The sequence below is a fragment of the Cupressus sempervirens genome, chromosome 1 (genome assembly GCF_028749045.1).
Source record: "Cupressus sempervirens isolate cs-2001-9-10 chromosome 1, ASM2874904v1, whole genome shotgun sequence".
Lineage (NCBI taxonomy): Eukaryota > Viridiplantae > Streptophyta > Pinopsida > Cupressales > Cupressaceae > Cupressus > Cupressus sempervirens.
In genome coordinates, this window is record NC_143118.1 from 225,888,380 (window position 1) to 225,913,387 (window position 25,008).

Genomic DNA, 25,008 nt, shown 5'->3' on the forward strand with positions numbered 1-25,008 from the left:
TCTAAGAGGTAAGGTAGGGGTCATTCCCCTATCAAAAATTTACTAAATGAAGTTTAGTGAATGCATCAACCAAAACTTGTTGAAGATCAATCAGTTGGTGCAGAATTGACAAGGGCATATTGCAAATGAATCAGTACTTAAGGTACATTGGTATTTATAGAGTTATTGTCTTTGGCATGTGTTGTTAAAGAGGTAGAAGTTTACTGTCATATCTCTAAAAAAAATTGGAAGAAAAATAAAGTTAGAAACTAGAGAGGGAGAAGTCTTCTAAAGAAGAAGTATGCTGAAAGAGGGAGGATGTTCTAAATGAACTCGATAACGGCCATTGCAGACATAATTCTATGAAAGGAAGAGCTCATATTGATAGAGGGAGTTCTCAAATCTAAAATCCAAAATTTTATTCTGCTATGACATGTTGTGTTGTCATCAAAGCCAAAGAGGGAGATTGTTTGATACAATTGATTAATTTTGTGTTGTCTTTGATGTCACACAAATGTCATAATCATTATTAGTCAATATATGTTGAGCTCACTCAAGCAGTGAAAATAGTTCTTAGTGTCTACCGAGTGGTCCTATATTTTCCTAATTCAAAAGGCAGTGTCTACCGAGTTCACTCGGGCATCGAAGGAAGGTTGGATGGAACCAGTGCTAACTAAGCTCACTCAGTTGCCAAAGGATTTTTGTAAGTTTGTAGTGTTAACCAAGCTTCTATTGGTCAACAAAGGAAATCATTTTAGAGTTAGTTTCTACTGAGTAGGGTTGACTAACAAATGATTTTCTTATTTTTTTGTATTAAGCTTAATTGACTTATCTATTGATTCCAGCCAACTAAGTTGATGAATATTGATTATTCTAAGTTGTATTTGAGCTGACTTGGCAAAGTGGAAGGTATAAGTATAAGGTCAAGTTGTGATTTCAAAGTGTGGAAAAGTGCAAGAGAATGTGTGAATTATGATGATGTGATTGAAGATCTATTGATGAGTAGAGGAAGCGAATTTGAAGGATAAGTAGAATATCCTTATGGTGCAACAAAGCAATATTTGATTATGAAGGATCAAGTACAAGCCAAAACAGAGATCTAAAATCAGCAAATTAGTTGTTGTCAAATTAGGTCATCTCATTTTTACTCTCTAACCATTGTAGCAATGATCTAAATCTCCTAACATAGTTGGCTTAACAGCTATTTACAAATCCTCTAACAAGGTGAAAATTCCATTGAATTGTTCTCAAGACCTCTAACCAGGCCACTACTAATAGGGTGATTAAATCCTTTAACAGGGTCACACCTAACAGCATATTTTGTAACATTTAACAAAGTTGGCTCCTAACAGGGCTCACTTCAAAAGAGTGAAAATCAGTAACTAGTTGCTATTGGTGGTTTTTCCCAAATCGGATTTCCACTTTAAATCTTGGTGTCAAATGTGTTCATGTTATTTTCTTTATGTGTTTACCACTAAGTTAAAGTAATGGTAATCATAGATAACATCTAATGGTTTATATGTTAATCTTTTACCGATCTAATCCAATTATTACAGAGTTATAACATTTTGTGTTTACAGAGCTTCAACAATATTCAATTATCTATTTGCATTTTGTATTGACATCTAAGGGATCTAGGATTTATTTTTGTAGTAATTAATTCACCCCTCCCCTCTCAGTTACTCCTCTTATATTTCCAACACTTGCTTCAATGACGTTGCAGACCTCCACTTTGAGATAGTCCAAGTTGGGAGTGTCTAAACAGTGTTTGGTGGTACCATCAAATCTACAAACAAGTTCTACAATAAGTTGAGCAATGATTGTGAAATCACTTTAAATGAAGCTTCAACCCTTTCTCTATGTGAAGATGACCTCTTAATTCCAATAATTTGTTACACTTTTACACTCATTGTAGAGATTATGAATACAAATATTATTTCTACACTTGATCTCGTTGGAATTATCCTTTGTGTGGATCCAACCTCTACAATAATAAAGGAAGATGGAACTAAGGTTGTCAAAAAGAGTCTCAAGATGATTAATGTTTCTAAATCCTCTATCAATGTAACTTTGTGGGGACAAACAACTATTAAATAAGGTGCACAACTACAAGAAATCTACCATCTACAAAAGTCAATTGTGCTTGTTGTAAAAAATGGTCATGTAGTAGAATACAATGGTAAGGTTGCAAGCACACTTTCCAATGCATATTTACTTATAAACACTAATATTCATGAAGCCAACCAGCTATAGTCATGATTTTCCAAACAAGGCATACATGTCTTGCACCAATGCCCACCCTACTAGATCCAGCTCTAATTTTAGCATCGAAAACTATTACCATAATTAAAGAGGAATGTCCAAACACCTGAAAATCTCTCCAATGCATTGTTAAAGAAACTATTTTTTTTTCGTTAGGAAGAGAGTTTGTTATCTAGCCAATAGGAAAGAAGTGTAAGAAAAGGGTTGAATAAACTAATGATTGCAAAAGTACTACCTAAATTATCTCACCATGTTTTCAAAATGTGATTATAGATATGTACTTCAAGTCAAAATTGAAGACCATACTGAAGCATTGTGGGCAACTACTTTCGATGAAACCATGACTAAACTCCTTGGTATGCCGACAAAAGAACTCTACATGCTACAATTCAATGATATTGAACTTGATCATGTAGAGTTTTTCATATGAACTTCTCAATACAACCATTTCCTATTAACAATTACTAGCAAAATGAAAACTTATAATGAGGAATTGCATCTCAAATCAACAATTCTAGAAGTTGTTGAGTTAGATTTCTTAAATGAGAGCACCTTACTCTTCAATGAAATCCCCCCCCCCCTCCCCCCCATTTCAGCAGTTATTGAATAGATAATGCAACTACCTCAAGACAAATCTTTCTTATAAGTATATTGCATATGAATCAAAACTTATTATATTGCTCCTTAATATCCATTATATATACTTTCCACAAACTCTATTCTGTTTTAACTACTATCTCCATACCGTCTACTCATCAATAGGGTTTCAAGACCCATTCAAAACTTGTCTTTTCCCCTTCTCGTACATTGAATATATAGTTGTTGTTTTTTGATTATATCTATTATGTAATAGTTTTTAATGGCATATATTTATTCTCCAACAACTTTGTGTGCTTTTTTGTACATGTGCTCTTTGTTTTATTTAAGCTTTCAACTTTGATTTTATTACCTAATATATCTTAGATTTGTTATCACCAAATACATTACAAAACAATATTCAACCCTTTACTCTTGAATGGAATGGATGGATACCATTTTTATAAAATTGTTTTTGTTGTTGCGCTTCCTTGTTTTTTTTTTTTAATGTATAATGGTAATAGAAATGCATTGTTCTTCTTACTGTATAATTTATTGAATAGCCCCCATTACTCCTAATCCAGATAGATAATCCATCCATAATAACAATGTTACTATGCAATCATGCAAGAGAAGTTGCCTATATTATGCATGCCATAGAGAATGAATTAAAGTACATCATTACGGTCAACACTACCAACATTTACAATTAACACCAAACTTGTCACTCCGTTGTCATCCACAAGGTTCTTCAAGTTTGGCTAGTCCATTAAATTTTATAAATTGATGCATCAACTTCCAAGAGTCATAACTTTTGACTCAGACCTGCGGTTTCTTTCAAATTTATTTTTCAAGTCCTAGAAAATTCGCTTAGACTCCCAAAAATCAATTTTCATTAATTTTGTCTATTTCTTAGATTTTTTTTTGTAATAACTTTGAATGGACATTTCCAAATTCGATGATTAGTTGGTAGATCAAGTTGTTGTAGCTTAAGGAAAGTCCAGTTTTACTTTTAGCTTTTTTAGGAGTTAATTTCAAAGGTTACCTAAAATGGAAAAATTGAAGATTTGTTAATATCTACCAAAAAAGGTAATTTTCTATTTTTTTTGAATTTAGAGAGTTTTTTAGTTATTTAAGAAGTAGAAAAGTGATGTAGAATGGGGTTGGTTAATGGAAAATTTTCGAGTTTCAAAATATGTTTTTTTCTTCTATATTTTTCTTTATGTTTCCCTTATGTAAAATGCATTAGTGTAATTAGGAAGTTGGGTACTACATCATAAATGTACCACCAAATCTTGTTGAGAAGAGCCCTCATTGTCAATAGTCAATGACCCACATGGATTTCCATTTGTCATCTAAATGTATAGATGCAGCCCATAGATTTAGAACTAGGATAGATGCCCTCTCTAGACTCCAAACATGTAAGTTACCTATAAGGAATACTACCCCAATATGAATGTATGTACATCAAATGGAGTTATTAACTTGTGAGAGGTGTTTTTCTAAGAGGGAAATACATCGCTTCTCAAAAGCCAACAACATGGACCCCTATGGCCAACCAACTACGTTGAGTGTTCTCACCCAAGTAGAAGGGATACTTATTGCACATGTTACTCCTATCTTGCAAGTAACCCATGCGCATGGTGGAAAATAAAAATATAGGGGCCATATAATAAGCTTCCCCTAAGATATATAGACAATTACAATTTTTTATCATGTACAATTAACCAACTAGATGTCTTAATTGTTCAAAGACTAAATAAAAGTGGAAAGCATTATGATTGCTATGTTAGTAGAAGTCATGTTCACAATGCATTGTTGTACAAGATCAAATTTGACCCTTACTACAAAGATATAGAAATTGACATTTTGACATTATCAATGCTCCCTACTTGCAATATAGATATTTCACAAATGCTATGCACAATTGATGATTGTAGTGAAACTCTAGCTTCAACATATGCTCTTATTGAAAACATACACTGTGATATAGAAGGTTTCTCCCAATATTCAACATTATTTATGATGAGCCTACCAAACAAACATTTTCTACTACACATCATTAAAGATTCTTTACAAATAGAACAAGACATTGATGACATGGTAGTTTGGCCACCCATAAGTTTAATGCCCATTAATGAGTATAGTATTGAGGGTTTGTTTAACATGGTGTTTCCCACACTTTTTCCAAATGGTACTACACTACCCATGCAACCTCAAGCTAGAGAAGTGGAAATGCATGAATATGTAGTTCATCTTATTCATTACCATGATAATAGGTTTGGCCAACTTCCATGCTTTTGATACTTTCTCTTGAACCTTATGATGTGTAATTGTAGACAGTCTACTGCATTTATTTTTATTAAACAAAAAATTGAAACAATACACCATTCACTATTGAAGACCTTCCCTTCCACTTAACTAACCTACCTAACTATAAACTGGTTGAAGAACTTATACTCTTTGGGTCTACCTTACGAGGGACAAGAGAATTCTAGAATAAATGTCATACAAAGTTGATAAGTTTGATTACTCAAATAGGTTCCCCAACATTTTTCTTTACATTGAGTGTGACAAACACTAAATGGCCTAATTTGCATAGTATCATTTCTCCCAATATCGCATCTTCGCTTCTTACCAACAAGTAATGTTTTAATAATATGATTAATAACCCTCATACAACATCACTATATCTACACCTATGCTCCACAATTTTTCATGAAGAGATAATTGAGAAGCTCATGGAGGCAACTAATTATTGGTATTGCTCTAAATGAAAAGGAAGAGAGTTTGCACACATACACAGTTTCATTTGGATTAAAAATGCTCCAAATATGGACACACTTAATTGGGATGACCCTGATGCAGACAAGCCAAAATTTTCTTTGAAAAATATGTCACTACTATGAACCCTCACTCCGAATTTTAAATAGAGAACATGCAACATAGATCTCCAACAAAAGATCCATGTCATATGAATACAACTGAAATAACTTATGTTGATCCTTTTGTTGATTACGAAGACTTGGTTGATCATGTTCAAAGGAACACTCATTGTACTATGAGGACTTTCCTACATAAGAAAGGTAAATAAATGTAATGTAGATATAAAGCTCCTTGGAAAGAATGTGAACATTCATCATTGCACCTTAATGAATCAAGACACTCAATGCTTTGAACCAACTTGAAATGATGAGAGGTTGAACATTCATAATTCATAAATGCTATCAATATGAAGAGTAAATATAGATTGGCAACCTATTACATCTAGAGCATTAGTTCTCAAATACATTGTTAAGTATGTGCCCAAAGTTGAACTAAAATATGAAAATTGTGTTCAGATGTTGGCTAGAATTTGTTCAAATTCAAATCTAGATGACAACACTCTCAAAGCATACCAAAATTTTATGGCAAAAATTGTTGTTGGAAGAGACATTAGTGCACAAGAAACATGTCACATGCTTCAAAAATTTCCTCTTGTTAACTACAATCGTCAATTTATGTCTTTGAATGTGGGGAGAAAAGTGTTGCACTGCCTTAAAAAAATAATTGCTAATAGAAAATAGAATCTACCTACATACAAGCTACATGGAACATCCACCTAACCTTGAATTACTTACACTAATTGAATCAGAAAGATCATACACATATGTTGCATCTTGCAAACAAAATGAATGGAGAATAAGAAAGGAAACAACAATAGTGCTTGAGTTCTTTTTTTTTAAATGCAGTTCCAAAAGAAGACTCAAAACATTTTGAAATGTTTTGTTGGATCAAATTTCTTCTATACAAACACTTTTGTGAGATCCACATAGATATTGGTTTGAACAAAGATGACATTCTTAGACATTTGAATCAATTAAATGCAAAAATGTATAATATTTGGCATGTGGACCACACTAATCATGATGAAGATGTCCAAGAAGAGGATAATAAATCAAATGATGAACTGATATACATGATTCATTGAAAATGAATGAGTGGTAGTTTTTGTCCCAGTTGGGCCTTGCCAATAGTTCTACCTTAAACGATATTGACATGTTGGGAAAATGTGACTATGACAAAAAACATCCATGGGAAGACCACAACCTTCCTTTGAATTTTCACAACCATGTCGTTCAACATTTCTTGGATCTTCTACCTCTCACTCTGCCAACAACTACAATTTATCACATCATCAAAAAATTGCACTTTCTACCATTACAAACCACTTCGCATCTAATTTCTCCATTCAAACTTTATATTCATGGTCACACAAGGAACTACATGAACTAGAAAATATACCTTATTAGCTGCATAAGAAATGCACTACACAATTCAATGATCGCCACAATAAACCCACTAATTGTTCTTGCAACAATAGGCATTGTAGCTTTCAATATCCATGCATCAACTATACATGCAGTCCTCAAAATTCAAATTCAAGAAATGAAATCACTACATGGACAAGCATTGACAAAATACCAAAGAGACATGAAAAGTATTCAGTACATTTTAATAGATGAGATGAGCTTCATAAGTCTGAGACTACTACTAAAAATTGATTCTAGACTACATGAAGCTATAAGCCAAAAATAACACCTTGTCTTTGGTGGCATGTCTATGATTCTCGTTAGAGACCTAGCCCAACTTTCTCTTTTTATGGATAAACCGATCTATGCATCTCACTCTAATGCAAAAAAAAATTGTGGCACAATTTTAATACAGTTGTAACATTGGAAACAATGTTTAGAAAGGAAGGTCATGATCCACTTTAAATACAATTTTACCAAGCACTACAAAATATGTGTAATGTAGAACTGATGTTACATCAAATGTGGGAGCTACTAATGACTTGCACAAAAAAGAATCTCACTCCAAATGAAAAAAAATGTGTTTGACCATGCAACACATTTGTTATCTACTAATGAACAAGTTTCACTCCACAACAAAAAAACGCTAAAAATAACTAAATGTCCATTTTGCACTTTGCACTACGATAAATGCACATTGTAGACTTGAGGAATTTTTTGATGATGACCAACTATCCAAAGAAGTGTTATTATGTAAACTTCAACATGTTATACTCACAAAAAACCTTTGGATTGTTGTTGGTCTTGCTAATGGATCTCTTGGAGAAGTAAAAGATATAGTGTATCTAGTAGGCTCTAAACCTCCTTTGTTGCCTTCATATATTACTATAGAGTTCAATAGCTATATTGGACCACCATGGGATCCTAGAAACCCGAAAACCATTCCAATACAACCCATATCCCAAGGTAATCCCCCTCGCCACAATCTGGGCTCTCACTATACACAAATCACAAGGTCTTAACCTGAGTAGGGCAACAGTTGGTATAGGTTGAACTAAAAGACATGGCCTCACCTTCACAACAATCTCAAGATTCAAATCCATCTGGAAGGCCTTTGTATAGAGTCTTCCTTCTCATTTGACCACTTCTGTAAGATGCAAAAAAAAACCCATACAATATTACTAGAAAGAAAGAAGAGGCACGTTTGCACTCACTCTTGCATGCAAACCATATCTATGAAGGTACTTCTACATAAAATGGTAATGTTTGACATTATAAAACTATTTATTTTGTCCTTTATTGGTTTCTTTTTAGGACTTCCTCAGTAATTCGTTACTCTTTTTTATAGGTTGACATATTTTGAATTCAAAGAAGGTGTTCATGCAAGAAATGGTCAATACAATCTCAAGTATGTCAAGTTATTTTTTCAATGCTTTTCAAATTCCACTAATTCTTTATTTTATAATAATGACACACATGTACTTCCTCTTATCAATTAATCTCATTTTCCTTTAACATATAGGTTTTTGTTGCCTTGCCAAGAAGAGGACTCCAATTACTGGTGTGTTTACAATAAACCAAATATTTCAATTATTGTACAGTTCAAATGAACTCTTGAATTGGGATGTCAAAAATTAAATAATATATTAAAGTTGTACAATTTCTAAACATCAAAAAAAGGTAGTCGTGGGTATATGCATCAACTCTAAATAAAGATTTACTTTTATACTATCAAATTTGAAATCCCTCTTTCAATTATACATCTCTTCAAAATTAAATTTTTGTTAAAGCCTATCAGTGTATCCCTTGCACCCTCTTTTGGTGCAAGTGCTAGATTTTAAGTTTATTATTGTGTATATATATTGACTTGAAAGGTTATTTAATATTAAGCCATCATTATAATGAAAAGTGAATGACTATTAGACCTCTAGTCACTATTGGCCCCTGATCCTGATAGGACCATTGGAAAAATGGAAACACCACATATAGCCAACTCTCAACTTTTTATTAGTTCATGTTGTTGGTAGGTAACTAATGGAACCATTTAGACCAAGTTGTTTAATTTGAAAATTCATCCCACCAATTAAACCAAATGATTAAATTTTATTTGACAACAGTAAATATAAATTAAATAGTTCTTAGTTAGTATTTATTTATTATAATTTAAAATGGCCATTTGTTTGAATTTTTATTGATTTGAGCAATGTGGAAAAATATTTTTGCCTAAAAAAAACATTTTTTTTTGAAGTGAGTTGGATTGTTTTGAATCCAATGGCACCAAAAGCTCCACGATCTCACCTCATTCCTTGACATGATTTTTGAGTGCCTTTTTGGTTTTGTGGCCATCGAATCAAGAACCAAAAAATAGAATCAAAAAGAAGAGGGAAAAAAAAAAGACAAATCGTATTAAAGTATCAAATTGTTATTTTTTGAAGAAAAAACATAAATGGCTAGCACGGGGAAGGTTAATATTAAATTCACGACCTACGCATTCTACAGTTCCATACAAAAATAACAATAAGTATTTTTATATTCATAATTAAGAAAAAGTTTACATTATGCATAGAGGTCAATTGTTCAAATTTTTAAATTAGTTAAGATTTTGTTGATCTTGTATAAGATTTATTTTCTTTAAAATATGTCATTCAATGACATTAGATATTTCAAGTACATTTTATCACTTTTCCTAGTCACTCGGCTATGAAAAAATTTCACTTTTAGTAAAATATTTTTCCAACATTTTAGAATGCAAAAGAGATGTTCCAATTGTTGAAATAATAAAAGCATTCTACATTTTAATTTATAATGTTTTTCTTTCCTAAATGACCATGTTCGACATCATTCATAAAATCAACATGCTTTGTTCAATAAAACAGAATGACTTCCAAATCTATGTGATGGAAATTTGTTTAGTGTATCTTAACCGCATTCTAATTTTATTATATTTTACCCCAAAAAAATTTTGACGGATGAACTCTCAATGCACCCAGAAGCAGTGCTTTAGAAAAGGAAGAAAATGTACTTAAACTCAAAGGAATATTCGTCCTTAAGGGTCTGTTTGGTTTCTGGAAGATGACAGGAATTGGCTTTTTCAAAACCCAGATTTGAAAATTTGTGTGTTTGTTTCAAAATTTGCAAAATGTAATTAGCATACGCGACTTCCAATTTTGCCTCAAAACCAGGTTTTGTGACTTCTTAAAAAAAGTAGGAATTGAAAATCAAAACCTGCTTTTGTTTTTTGAGTGTAAAAATAATAGATTGGACTACTTTTTGAAATTTAACTTCAACTCCAAGCTTACGCATAAAAATGTGTCTTCACACGCATCTTCTGAGTGAAACAAACGGTTTCAGTAAAATCTCAAAAATCGGAATGAAGATATACAAAACCTTGATTTGGCTTAACCAAGGTTTGTAGAAATCCAAGTTTTTTAAATTCCACGAACCAAATGGACCCTAAATGAACTGCGACTGGAATAGATAGGTGAGATGTGGCGATTTCAGGGGGAAGTTCATTTTGTCTACTTTCAATATGTGGTACATGTTTTGTAAAGTTGTCTAGTATTAGGTGAGCCATGTTTTTCACGGGTCAAACGTCGGCATCTGGTTCGCTGTGATAGTGAAAGCCACGCGCTATGAGACGACAAAGGTAGTCATCCCCTCAACCGACTCCACCCACTATGGTATTACGAGTACTATTTCCTCCTTTATTAAGCCGAATACGTGTGTAAGGAAGCATCGGTTTCCTACGCCGTGGACAAAAGTGAAAAGGCAGCAGCCACGTCACGAAGAATCAAACGGCGCCACAATTTTTTCAGTTCTCACATACGAAGAAAGGAATAGAAATATCAAAATGCAAATCTGGGACCATTTTTATTGACTATAAGCACGACTTTATTATGCAGAGGAACACGGAAAGACTGGAAAAACATATAAAAGACTGACATAAGGCAAATTAGGAAGTGGCCTTCTGCAGGGAGGTAAATACGACTTTGCTAGTTATGGAGGGGTCGATCTCGAAGTAGTCATAATGAGCGAAGAGATGCGCCACGAATAGCCGTGATATCATCACCACAAAATTCTTCCCCGCACACTGCTTGTTATGCGCCGTTGTCTCCTCCGTCTCTGGCCCATTCGACCACAGCACATATTTCAGCAATTTCTCCCCTTCCTCTCCCATAAAACGCCGCGGAATAAAGTCCTCGGGATTGTCGAACACCTTCGGATCTCTCGTTGCAAATGGCTGATACCCGCCAAGCATCTCCCCCTTCTTCACCGCATATTTCCCATCGTGCGACTCCACAACCAAATCCTCTTTCGCATGGCCGTACTGAAACGGCACGGGCGGATCGATCCTCAGCGCTTCATACACCGTCGATCTCACCAACGCCATGCTCTCCAGCGCTCTCATGTTCAGCCCTCCGTTTTCTTTAATGGCGGCTCTCACTTCTTCCGCCAGATCTGCATGCAGCTCCTTGCCCGCCGCGGCAATGTGTTGTATGAGACTGGGGAAAAAGATGAACATTCCTCCGAAGGTGTTGAAGCAAATGTTGAAGACCAAATTGTGACACGCCTCGTCTCGCTTTAGTCCGAACTGCTCCTCCGCCGCGTCCAGCAACTCTTTACCATACGTGTAGAAGAAATTGTAGACTTTGTTGTAATCCCCGCGCACAAGCAGTGGCGGCAGAGGAACCGCGTGGATTGTGAGCTCCTCCAAGATCTTCGGAAGCACTCCCGTGCTCGCAATGGGAGCGAGCTGAAGCCCAATCCACTTGACAACATAAGTGGGCCCATTAGTTCCCAGACTGGCAGGTCCCGACTCTGCAGGATCTCTGTTCAGCACTGACCTGCACAGAAAATTAAAGCACATTTGCAGATTCTCGCTGTTAAATTGGGCCTTACCGGACTCGGCAAATTGTTGGTCAAGCGTAGCCCACATCTCCCCCGTGGCGCGCTCGAACTCGGGAAACCACTTGTTTGCATTGGTTTTGAGTACGTGGAAACAGAAATTCTTGAGCTTGGCGTGATTTTCTTCGGACGGGTCCAAATAGGAGAGCACCCGGTAGCCGCCGGTGAAGCTAGTGCTGGGCATGTAGACGCCCGTGAAGACGTTCTTCTTCTCCACTTTACTGACATCGAAGAGAATGGGGAAGCTCTTGGCGTCGAGAAGTATTATGACGCGGGGATCGGGAAACAGAGGCGGGCCGGGCGGCATATTGACTCTGAATACGGTGCTCTTGTATTTCTCAATGCGCTTCTTGAAGAAGTTATCGACTCCTTCCTTCACGAAATAGTCGAAGCGATCCGCAATGGCTCCGATGACTGGCAAGCCATAGCTTCCAGGGACCTCTTGAACTACTTCATCGCTCGAAGAAGCCATGCTCGCAATCCTCTCAACTCTCAAATCAAACAATGTATTTCGAATCCAAATAGATAACTCGAAGAATTGATTTGGGTGGATTGGAACACAAGCACTGGTGTTTATATAGCTTTACAAGTTGTCCCGCGCGTTAAAGTGTCTCGGAGGATCGGTAACTCTTGCGGATTTACATTTACAGTCCATTATTGAGTTCCAATTGCCGACCAATGAACGGATCTTCAGAGTCTCCATTATTGAGGTGGGAAACAATACATAATTCGCACGTCCCCATCCATCGTCCACGATTTCCATGATTTTGTTTGATCATTTAAAACGTTTCTGGTGGGGTCCCATGTCCTCGCGCCGGTATTTAAAATTGAATGATGATGCCCATAGATGATACGGAAAGATGCCCCAATTTTATCCACAATTTTATCAAAGACTTAAAATGTATCATATATCTAGTTATGATAGAGATTGGTTTGCTGGTGTATTTTTACGTACAAGATAGATTCTCCCCATATTAGAAGGTTTTATGCTTTGAGATATTTTAATTGCAAATTACAAGTTCTTCAAATTATTGACTATGGACTTGGGATGGGGAGATCTATAGATGATATGGATAGGTCTATTAGTTGTGATTTAGAAGGAATGTATGTATTAGAAATTTAAATGTAATATTTAGATGTTTTATTAATATTAAAGTAAAAATAAAATAATTTTTAAATAATAGAAGTAATAAGGTAATAGTAGAATTTATATTAAAGGTTTAAATGATAGTAGAAAAGAACACTGGACAATATATATGATTATAAAAAATCATATAGATTTCATGATATTATAAAATTTATTTATAAACTTATTTTTCTAATAGGTTAAAAATTAATGTCAATAGGTGAAAAAAATGCTTTTTTCAATGTATTTATAAATATTTGTTTCTAAGTGACATACCTTGTTTTCCCATATATGTATAATTGTCACAATCTTCTTGGTCACCTAAGCTAGTCTCTGTAAGACCACCACCAAGGGGTAATTATAATAGACAGAAAGCATTTTATTACATAAATGAATTTTATTAAATAATTCAACATAGTAATAAGTCATACAAGAAAACATACACCAAGGTAGTTGCCAATGTCTGGGGGAGGAGACCCAATAATTGCCCAGGGTAATTTCACACACCTACATCTCTTAAATTGTAAGTTGAATTAAGTCAATTTTTTTGACGTACCTTCGTAGCCAACTCAAGAGCTTAAAGCTAAGGTTTTAGCATTTGGGCATTTATGAATCTCTCTATAGAGGTCGTGGAGTGTGAAGTGGTCAAAAAGTGTCATTTTAAAACACTCGCTCAATAATTGTTATGTTCACCTCCCAACTATTGCTCACCAAAAAAGTAGTACTTTTGGCACAAATGGATCAATTGGCAACCAAGAAAGCTAAAAAATGATCAACTATTAGTACATGTGTGATCGGTTATTAATGCATGTGTTATTGGCTATTAGCACATGTGTTACTTTTTTTGGGGCTTTTAAAAAGCAGTAATTGGGGGTATTTATCACAAAATCCACACGGTTATTAGACCCCATGGTGCCTACTAGATCTCTTCCCCTAACAGAAAAGGGAAAGAGCAACTTGAATTTTTAAATTTTTGGATCAATATTGAGACCTCGTAAGGTTGGGCTCAAGTTTGACAAGATTGAACATCAACAAGAAAATATACATCTCAAGATTAGGAACATACATATGTAAGTCTAGGTTGATAAAAGGGGTGAGATGAGATAGATCTAGTCATGGAACCATATTGCACTAACCCCATGAACACATTAAATAGGATCAAATCTTGTCAATGTCCAAACTAAAGAGTATATGGAGAGGTATATTGATTTTTAAAAATAAAACTTAAGTAAAATGTGCTATCCATCAATATACAGTATATTAAATTATTCCTTCAAAATAAACCTTAGATAAAATGAACCCATCAAAACTATGACTATATAAAAAGAAATCAACAAAACTATTGTACTTAAAATTTTATTAAAAATAGAAAATTAAATTCACAAGTTAATAAAATGCAATCAATAAATTAATTAATAAATTTCAAAACATCTTGGAAACCAAAATAACCCATAGAATAGGCAAGAGCCTACAACACAATGGTAACTTGTGAGCCTCTCTTAGTTTCCTAAATACAACCAACAAAACAGGCAAGAACTTGCAACAAAAATTATTTTTCTAGCAATCTTAATTTTCTAAATACAAGTCCTTGTAACTACTAAAAGTTCAAATTAAGAATGGTGTTGTACGTACAAATAAACTTTTCCAGGAAGACACATATAGTCATTAATAATTTTGCAAGATATGAAAAATTGCAATATTAGATAAACATAAGCAATAGTAAGATGGCTAGAAGAAAGCTAGTTGCTACACACATATTCTTTAAAATATATTAAATACTTAAAATGATGTGAACCATTTAAACTATCTACTTTAGATGTCATGGCACTCCCTTCTATAGGTGGGATATACAAACCAAATTCCTTAGACGTGACATTAGGCAATATGACCATTGAAAATTTGATATTTTTATATGATCACAAAACATATTATGAAGCAATTTACTTGTGGTGTTCAATTTAAGTAAAATAAAAAGATGTATGGTAAATTTGACAATAATTTTCTTGGATAGAGTCTTAGTAGATTTAATAAGTCTTCCATGATATGTTTCAGGATAAAAGAACTACAAGTATTAATATGCTCATGATTTAATCACTGGATTTAATAAGTTCTCCATGATATGTTCATATGAAGGTTGTTAACTTTTTTTTGGGGGGGTGTAAACACTATCTCTTCCTCTATATTATATTTATCAACATGTCTGGTGCAATAGATTGGCACTTGCTTATTCATATTTATTTCCATGTGTTCCACATTATTTGTTTGCAATGAATGTTAATTGCTTTGCATTCTATGAGATTGTACTTGATGCTATTATTTCTAAATCAATTTCTCATTTTAAGGCTCTGTATAAGTTGACAAAATCCTGGTGATATAAGAACAAACTTATTTCATATGAAATTTTAAGTTAGAAATACTTTAAATTTATTTATACATAACATTATATTCATGTGAGTATTTTACAACTTCTTTCCATATTTGAAGATTATGTGATTTATAAGTTGCCATTTACCTTTTTGGTCTATGAATATTCAAGAGAGATTTGAGTTCATACTTAGTGTGGGAGTTGTTTCTTATTACTAATATTGCTAATATGCCACTATTGAATATATTATTTGTTGATAACATGAATTTATGTGTATGTATTTATTATTTACTTTTAATATCAAACTATTTACATTTCAACTTTCTTTTATTTGAAGCATTTTTATGAGTTAATAAAACAAATATGATAACAATGTAATTTTAATTCATTCGAAGCAGATGTTTCTAGGGGAAACAAATCAATCGTCACCTATGTACGCAATGACGTCACATTAATCGCTACCTTTTCTCCTAAATTACCACCCAAACACAAACATGTCAAAACAAATCACCATGAACACCAATAGCCATTTGCTTTTTTTCCTTTTTTATTTTTTTGGATTGGTGATTGGTCCATTTGTGCAAAAAGTACTATAACGACTATTGGGGGGTCTTAGTGGGGGTATTGGGTGAATATCTTAAAATGACACTTTTAGACCACCTTGCACTCTACAAATTCTATAAAGAGCTTTGTAAATGTGGGAAAGCTGAAAGGTTCACCAAAAAAATCAACAAACTTCGACATACGAAATAGGAATTGTAGATGCACAAATGTCACTTCTCCTATTTGCAAAACTTCCTTCTACAATAAAACATATTTGTAAAATAAGATTTAATTTAATTCCTTTTCAATTACGCTTTCACCTCAAAGACATATCAGCTTATCCTTGCACCTTCTACTAGTTTAAATTTAAAAGTTGCTATCAGAGCTCCCACCCTAATGAATGCACACATAACAATACAGCTTGTGTACACAGTTTTCATATAATAAAATGAACTTACCTATTCTTGGCTGGCAACGTCTATACAGCCACGAAAATTCCTGGCTCGTATGACATCGTCGACACTAATTTAAAAAGAAAACACAGTTTTCACCTGTGAATAAGTCGTAAAATGAAAGATCTTATCTATTCCTGGCTCGTATGACATCGTCGAGACTAATTTAGAAAGAAAACACTTTTCGCAAAACAGAAATGGCAGCGTGTGGAATCTTTCGCTAGGTATAGGACAATGACATTTTGCCGACCAGCAGTGCTTCCTTCCAAAACTTTTCCACCGACTACTCAAATAGCAGCAGTCCACTCCGCACATGCGAATAAACTGTGGGTCACGGGTGGGTCTTCAGTTTTAACCTAAAATATTATCCGTACCAGTTAAACGTAAATTGTATAGTGAAGATTGGAATATGGGTTTTAGTTTGCTGTTCAGACGTCGCCGGCAACTGCCTGATATAAAATCGACGTTAAAAATGTAGAGAGCACGGGTTTGAAATCTTTTTACTGGAAATGGGAGAATTTACCATCGCATTTATGAGTATTAATGAATCGATCCCACGTGATCATCATGAAGGCATGGATAAGATAGCAATCGGGAATGGATAAGATAGAAATCGGGATGAAGTATGAAAGAGAACCCGAGGGAAACGTTGGTAGAAGTGACGCCATTCTCAATTATTTGTCCGGGGAGGTATAGAAAACGTTGACAAGTCGAAGCCCACCTGTCCCATGTATAAATAGGCATGTGTGGAGTAGCCAAAGTATCTCAATCTCAACTAGTGCGCGTGTTTCAGGAGTTGGTTTGATAGCCTTTGCGAGAGAGAGTTTGGAGTAGGAATAGTTTTTAGCTGTGGCCAAGATGAATGTCTCAGGTTTATTCAATAACATCTCCGTTCCCAAAATCCCAACGATCCCAACAATTCCAACCGTTTCATTTCCCTCAAAAAACGGAGATGTGGGGACGTTTGAAATCAAGGGAGAAGTTGTGTTAATGAAAGCATATCTTGCAGATGTTACGGACTACTCTGCCACAATAGCGGACAGTGTCTCTGAATTGCTTGGCCAGAAAGTCTTCCTTCAGCTCGTCAGCAGCGACAAGATTGATCAAGGTAAAATCTATTTATTATTATAATTAGTTGTTAATAGGGCAATCTAAATGGCTGTATTCATTTTTCTCTTCTTCACTTTGGGCATTACATTATCTGACTTACGACTGGTTATAATGGTGTAGATTCGGGATTGGGAAAGAAAGGAGAGGAGGAATCGATAAGTTGGAACCCGCTGGACGGTCCCATCGCCGGTGACTCAAAATTCTCGGTGAGCTTCACATGGAAGTCTGAACTGGGAGTGCCCGGTGCATTGCTCGTCAGGAACGCGCACCCGAGGGAGTTCTTCTTGAAATCACTCTCTCTTTCCGCTGTGCCGGGCAAACTTCCGGCACTTCGCTTTGTCTGTAACTCCTGGATCCATCCTTACTACTTATTCAACAAAACAGACCGGGTCTTCTTTTCTACTCAGGTATTGCTTTGGAACAAATCATATAATAACCGAGAGCTAACCAAGTAAAGACGTATTATTAATGTGCATTGTAAATTGAACGTTATTGGTGTTTTCAGAGCCATCTTCCAAATGAAACACCGGCCGGACTGGTGACATTGAGAAAGCGAGAGCTGGCTACGCTGCGAGGAAATGGTACCGGAGAGAGAAAGTTCTATGATCGTGTGTATGACTACGATCTTTACAATGATCTCGGAAACCCAGACAAAGATGTCGATCTACGCAGGGAGGTGCTTGGCGGGTCGCAGGACCTTCCTTATCCCAGAAGATGTAGAACTGGACGCTCCCCCAGCAAAACAGGTTCTCTAGATATTAAAAATCTTGAAGGATTTTTGTAATGTTAATTGATTCTAGTTTAAATTTGGAGATTCAATTGATGACAATGTTTATGTTATGGCAGATCGGAAGTTCGAGAGCTTGCCTCTCTTGCCCACGACCCAATACTACATTCCCCCAGATGAGAAATTCCCTCATATCAATCTGTCCGACTACAGATCTAACCTGGTGCGAGCCTTCGCCAAAAAGGTGATACCCACCATCAAGTCCATATTTGGTGATGAGTTCCACTCGCTGCAAGAAGTGAAAGATATTTATAGCAAAGGCATCCCCAAGTCTCTCAACAATGTTATGGATCTTAGCCGAGACCTGGTTCCTCTCCAAATGGTTAAAGGACTGCTCAGCACACAGGACCAATCTCTCATTAATTTCACAGTTCCCCAACTTCTTAAGGGTGCGAGATCACCACCATTCATTTAAATAAAGTTCAAGCGGTTTATTGTAGTACTAGTTATCGAATAACGTATCATTGGTACAATAAAATTTGAACTTTTATTTATGTCTTGCAGCTGACGAGCATGCGTGGCAGACAGACGACGAGTTTGCACGCCAAGCCCTTTCCGGTCTCAATCCCATGGCCATTCAGTGTCTGCAGGCAAGCAAACCGAAATCTCCTTGTAATAATCTAATCAGTGTCAGTTCAATACTCATTATATAATACTAATATTATTTCTCTTAAACTTGGAACAGAGTTTTCCTCCAACAAGCAGCTTGGACGCCGAGCTGTATGGCCCTCAGGAGAGTTCTATAACAGCAGACCATATCGAGAAAAACCTTGATGGCCTTACGGTGCAGCAGGTACGTTATATCCATATACTCTGATTTTATCCGATCCTCACAACGTACATTAAATAATTCCGATCCTCTGACTAATCTCGTGATGGGATAAAATGTGAATGACTTGATTAGGCTTTGGATGGAAAAAGACTGTTTGCGTTGGACTACTACGATGCTTACATGCCCTACATCGAACGCATCAACAAGGAATCAGATCAACGGAAAATGTATGCCTCCCGCACTCTCTTCTTCCTCACAGACGAAGGAATTCTGAGGGTTGTCGCGATCGAGCTGTGTTTGCCTCACACCAGTCTCACCCAAGCTGAACGAAAAGTCTACACCCCTGCACAAGATGGAGAAGAAGGCGCTCTTTGGTTGCTCGCCAAGGCACATTCAAGAGTTAACGATGCCGGTTATCACCAGCTAATCAGCCATTGGTAAGATCGCATTGAAACAAGACAGAATTTTGGTGTTCTCATACTTGTATTTAAAGACATCAAGTAGACGAAATAATGTCACGGTGACTAATTTTATATTCTTCATGCAGGCTGAGAACTCACGCCGTCATCGAGCCTTTCATCATTGCTACTCACAGGCACCTCAGCAAAATGCACCCCCTTCACAAATTGCTACTCCCTCATTATTTTGACACCATGGACATTAACCAATCTGCCCGGCAGATTCTGATCAATGCAAACGGTGTTATTGAAGAAGGATTCACACCCTACAGATACGCCATAGAGCTGTCCTCTAAAGCGTATAAAAACTGGAGACTCAACGAACAAGGCTTGCCCGCAGATCTAATCAAAAGGTACACTTTTAACTCCAATTTTCTACTGCCAAACGCCATGTATCAAATATCAATAAATACTAAGTTTGGAGATGTTCCTGTTGCAGAGGGATGGCGGTTACGGACCCAGCGGCACCCCACGGAGTGAGGCTTGTGATAGAAGACTACCCATATGCAGTCGACGGTCTAGAGATCTGGGCTGCTCTAAAGCAATGGGTGAGTGATTACGTGTCACTCTACTACAAGAGCGACGATGCAATCAAGGAAGACACAGAAGTGCAGGCATGGTGGAAGGAGGTGGTGAATGTGGGGCACGGAGACCTGAAAAAGGAAAGCGGATGGTATCAGATGGAATCGTTGGCAGAAGCGGTGGAAGCAATAACAACCATCATTTGGATTGCATCTGCTCACCACGCTGCTGTCAACTTCGGGCAATATGCGTAAGGAGGATACATGCCCAATCTACCCACTCTGAGCAGGCGCCTCATTCCTGAGCAGCATTCGCTTGACTACGCGGAAATGATGAAGGACCCAGAAGCGTTTATGCTGTCAACCATGTCGAACCCGAACCAGGCCACAACGGTGATGGCGGTGTTGGAGCTTCTGTCGAAGCATTCGACGGACGAAGTGTATTTGGGGCAGGTGAAGGGATCGACTCCGGAATGGACAGACGATGAGGGCATCGAGCAAACATTTGGGAAATTCTCCGAAACTCTGGCGGCCGTGGAGAAGAATGTGTCAGAGAGGAACAAGAATTCGAAGCTGAAGAACAGGTACGGGCCATCACAGGTTCCGTACACGCTGCTGTATCCGGGCACAACTGATGTCTCAAAGCAGGGTGGCTTGACCGGCAGGGGAGTTCCAAACAGCGTTTCCATTTAATATTTCTCGGTCGACTCCAGCTTTTAATGTTCTAAGTGCTTGTTTAGAATAGCCGCAGGGATGACTATGGGTCGTTGTCAAGCTTCTTTAATTAGTCACTGAAAGTATTGGGGTCACGTAGAAGTAGGTGGTGTTGGCACCTGGCCCATTTATCTAATATAAATAAAGGAGTGCCTAATCTAATATAAATAAAGCTTTTCTTTGCTTTTTTCGTATTGTCGAAACAAATATGGTAATACTCATTTAAATTTGTAATTATTTAAATTTGTAATTAAATCCCATCGACAACAACATTAGACACTGATAATTTACATTCCTCAAAATACTGAAGAGTTATGATAAGGAAAAAAGGAGAAAAACACATCGCTGCCAATCCAACGAATTTGTGGCGGCCGTTTTCCAATGTTTGAAGCGTACATGATAGGTTATAAAAAATAATATACCGTGCATGTTGACAGACTAAAATTTTACATTTAAAATTTATAATAAACCGTCAAAATCTGTTATATGCAATGTAATATTTTATTTAGTAATATAAATATATTATTTTATAATATATGACATATGCCTGGTAATTAACATATATTTATAACAATATATTTATTTTATTAATATACTAATATTAATTTAGAATCTTCTTAAAATCTTTTATAATTTCAATTTTAGTTTATGTCTTGATTTAAAAACATGCATAATTACTTTGATTTTTTAAAATATATTTCTAATTTATATAATAAAAATATTTTAATGAGATTTTTTTTAAATCAAATCTATAAGTTTAGAAACTTTCTTCTATATTTTAAAAAACCTTCTCTATGTTATTAATTTTTACTTATTTTCTAATTTTATATTGTTTACATCTATTTTAAAAAATTATATCAACAAAAACTATCATTTTTTGTGAAGATACAATTGCATCTCACTTCTATAGTAGCTTCAATCTTTTTCTTCAAAATATAGTGAATCGTACAAAGAGACTTATGGTAACTTATTCATAATACAATTGCATTATTTTTTTAAATATATTTTTCCAATGATTGTATAGAATAGTGTTTTGCATATGATTACTATATTGATTTTGGTAGGTATGTCAATACAATTCTTCAAATGGAATAACACGAACAACTCTTGGAGAAATTTAAGGGGTCAAAAATTGAAGATGCATGCACAATGTTTTGTAATACATAATAATAACATACAAATCATCCTCATATGATGAAAAAAATTTCAAATGGAATAACACAAACAACTATTGGAGAAATGTAAGGGGTTAAAAATTGAAGATGCATACACAATCTTTCGTAATACAAAATAATGACACAAAAGTCATCCTCATATGATGAAAAATTCTTCAAATGAAATAACACAAACAATTATTGGAGAAATGTAAGGGGTAAAAAATTGAAGATGCATTCACAGTCTTTTGTAATACAAAATAATGACATAGAACTCATGCTCACATGATAAAAATTTCTTCAAATGGAATAACACTAACAACTATTGGAGAAATGTAAGGGGTCAAAAATTGAAGATGCATGCACAGTCTTATGTAATACAAAATAATGACATAGAAGTCATCCTCATATGATGAAGTTATGAAAGGTTTTTCTCACTATTCCATCAAGTAACGTTGATTGTGAAATAAGATTTGAAAATATATTATCATCAAATATGTGAGAAAGTCAAAGATAGGTTTAGATACACCAAATGCATTGATGAGTATATTTTAAATCAATTTGAAATAAATGATATATGAAAGAACAAATAATCAAGAAGAGATCTTCATCTTTGACAATATTTGTTTGTATTATTTTATGTTTTATATCACAGTTTCAAATGAATATAATAAACTTATAAATTAGATTATTAGAAATCTTGTTATTTTATTTTGAGTGGTTTTTTAAAAAATCACATGTTTGATTCAAAATTAATTAGATCATTTGCAATACTTTATTAATACTCATTTTTTATATTTATTTTTATATATAGTACAAAAGCATATTGATAAAAAAAATTTAAATAAAAAATATATATTAAATTATTCACAAATTAAAAGATATTAACAATCAATATTTTGTTTCGAATGTAAGATGAAAGTCACAAAAATGATCAAACCATCATAAAAAAATCGTATGACAGACAAAGGGTAACCGTCAAATTCCAAGCCTGCACCAAACTAAACTTGTTGTACAGAATATATTTGGCTTGGCTTATGGCGAATACTCCAAAAATAATGTTATTTTCTGCCACAAATTTCCTAGAGTTTTCTAGCAATCTGAAATATTACACCTAAATATTAAGAATAATTTTCAAATCAGTGAGTCTATGATATTACTTATCATTAGCAATAGATTTATGTTTTCAATTTTTAATTTACTTTTGGTAAAACATGAATAAATTGCGTAATCTAAAATATTTGATAATATTCCTATTAAACTTGAATTTCTCATATAGTATATATGTTTATATTTCACACTTAGACCATTTCTTTCTTGTCTATTATCTAGTTAATTAATATAATTCATTAGTAATTTCTATAAAAAATAATAATATAATATTATTTTATATTGGTCATTTTAATTTTTGCTAGTGATTATAAATTTTTTTTGGAGAAAAAATTATACGATTGTTCATATAATTCTTTAGGTCACGTGTGTATAAGATATGTTTTGTTAGTTCCTGCCAAAGTGAGGATACTATTGCATCCATTCAAATCACCTTTTCAATTAAATTGACCAATCATCTAATAGAATTTAAAAAGTTAAATAGAGTTTCAAATGTTTACATATTTTTTTAATTTTTAAAGATTTATAATTCACATTTTTCAATAATCTTAATGGCCTATACTAATTTTGGTAGGGATAAAAATAAATTTACTGAAAAGAAATACAAAATATATGTCATGTCATTGACGACACTCTATATCATTCATTAATACATTTATCCTTTTATAACTATCATATGTTAATTAGATTTTCCACAACATATCAAAAGAAGCCATTTCATTCATTACAGTTTAATATCATTCATTAACAAAAAATATATCTTCATTCAAAAATCTTATGATATGGTAGATTGGGGGTTCCTATGTAAGACTATGGAAGCCTTGGGATTCTCCCACCAATGGGTAAATCTAATCTTTAATTGTATGTCTACACTTAAAATTTATCTCCTTGTAAATGGCACCCAAGAAGGATTATTTAACATCTCTAGAGGCATTAGAGAAGGTGACCCTATCTTATCCTTTCTATTCATCATAATGGTCGAGGCCTTTGGCAGATCAATAAAAAAAATCACAGGAAGAAGGCAAAATCACAAGAGTAATAGTAACTAAATATAACCCACTAGCACTTTTTTGATGACACTATCTTGTCTAGAAATAGTTCCTTAACAGAAGCCAAGAACTTCAAACAAATAACTTAAGACTACAAAACAGCTTCAAGAAAAAACATAAATACTCTAAAATCTGAGATCTTTTTTTATTAATACTCCACCAACAATTGAAAATTATATCTAAAACTTTATGGGCTTCAAAAAAGGAGTCTTTCCTTGAAATTATTTGGGCATTCAACTAGAAAAACAATCTAGGAATTCTACTACATAGAATCAAATGTTAGAAAAAAAAATGATAAATAAATTATGAATTGAAATGGAAAATGGTTAACTAAAGTAGGTAGAGCCACAAAAATAAAAGTAGTCCTTTTTGCTATCCCTTCATATCAAATATCTTACCTTCATCTTCCTAAAGGTGTTAACAAACAACTAGAGAGTATAGATAAAAAAATAAATTGGAATGACAGAAAAGAGAAAAATATACTCACCTTAATCAAATGGGAAAATATTTGCAGACTTAAAAAATACAAAGGACTTGGTAAAAAAAATTTAAGTTGGCAAAATGAAGTTTTCGGAGGAAAACATATTTGGCATTTATATCAAGAAAAAGATAGTAAGTGGGCCAAAATCATTTATCACAAATGCCTAGGTACTAATGATCCTATTTTGATTTTCCAGATTAAATGCCCCCCTAAAGGATCCAATATCTGGAATTTTACAATCAAATGTCACTTGCTCATTAGTAATAATATAACCTTGGATGTTGGGAATGGAGAGGAAGCCCTCTTCTAGGAAGACTCGTGGGATGATCTTCCTTCTCCAGATAATTACAAT

General features: G+C 34.5%; 2 protein-coding genes and 1 pseudogene across 3 annotated transcripts; 2 read left to right on the forward strand and 1 right to left on the reverse strand.

Moving 5' to 3' along the window:
- Positions 1–10,435: 10,435 nt before the first annotated feature.
- LOC149576975 (allene oxide synthase 2, chloroplastic-like) lies at positions 10,436–12,560 on the reverse strand. The gene has a single exon (XM_089821369.1). The coding sequence runs from the start codon at positions 12,484–12,486 to the stop codon at positions 11,062–11,064; it is 1,425 nt and encodes a 474-aa protein (XP_089677495.1). The 5' UTR covers positions 12,487–12,560; the 3' UTR covers positions 10,436–11,061.
- A 4,699-nt stretch (positions 12,561–17,259) lies between these two features.
- On the forward strand, positions 17,260–21,049 carry LOC149576976 (putative linoleate 9S-lipoxygenase 4). Its single transcript, XM_089821381.1, has 9 exons — positions 17,260–17,608; positions 17,731–18,017; positions 18,116–18,356; positions 18,457–18,786; positions 18,902–18,987; positions 19,083–19,190; positions 19,302–19,606; positions 19,717–19,980; positions 20,067–21,049. Exons 1-9 carry the CDS (start codon positions 17,359–17,361, stop codon positions 20,401–20,403), a joined length of 2,208 nt encoding a protein of 735 aa, XP_089677507.1. The 5' UTR covers positions 17,260–17,358; the 3' UTR covers positions 20,404–21,049.
- On the forward strand, positions 20,413–21,049 carry LOC149576977 (linoleate 9S-lipoxygenase 5 pseudogene; annotated as a pseudogene). Its single transcript, XR_016362567.1, has one exon. The product of XR_016362567.1 is annotated as a linoleate 9S-lipoxygenase 5 pseudogene (transcript).
- Positions 21,050–25,008: the final 3,959 nt, after the last annotated feature.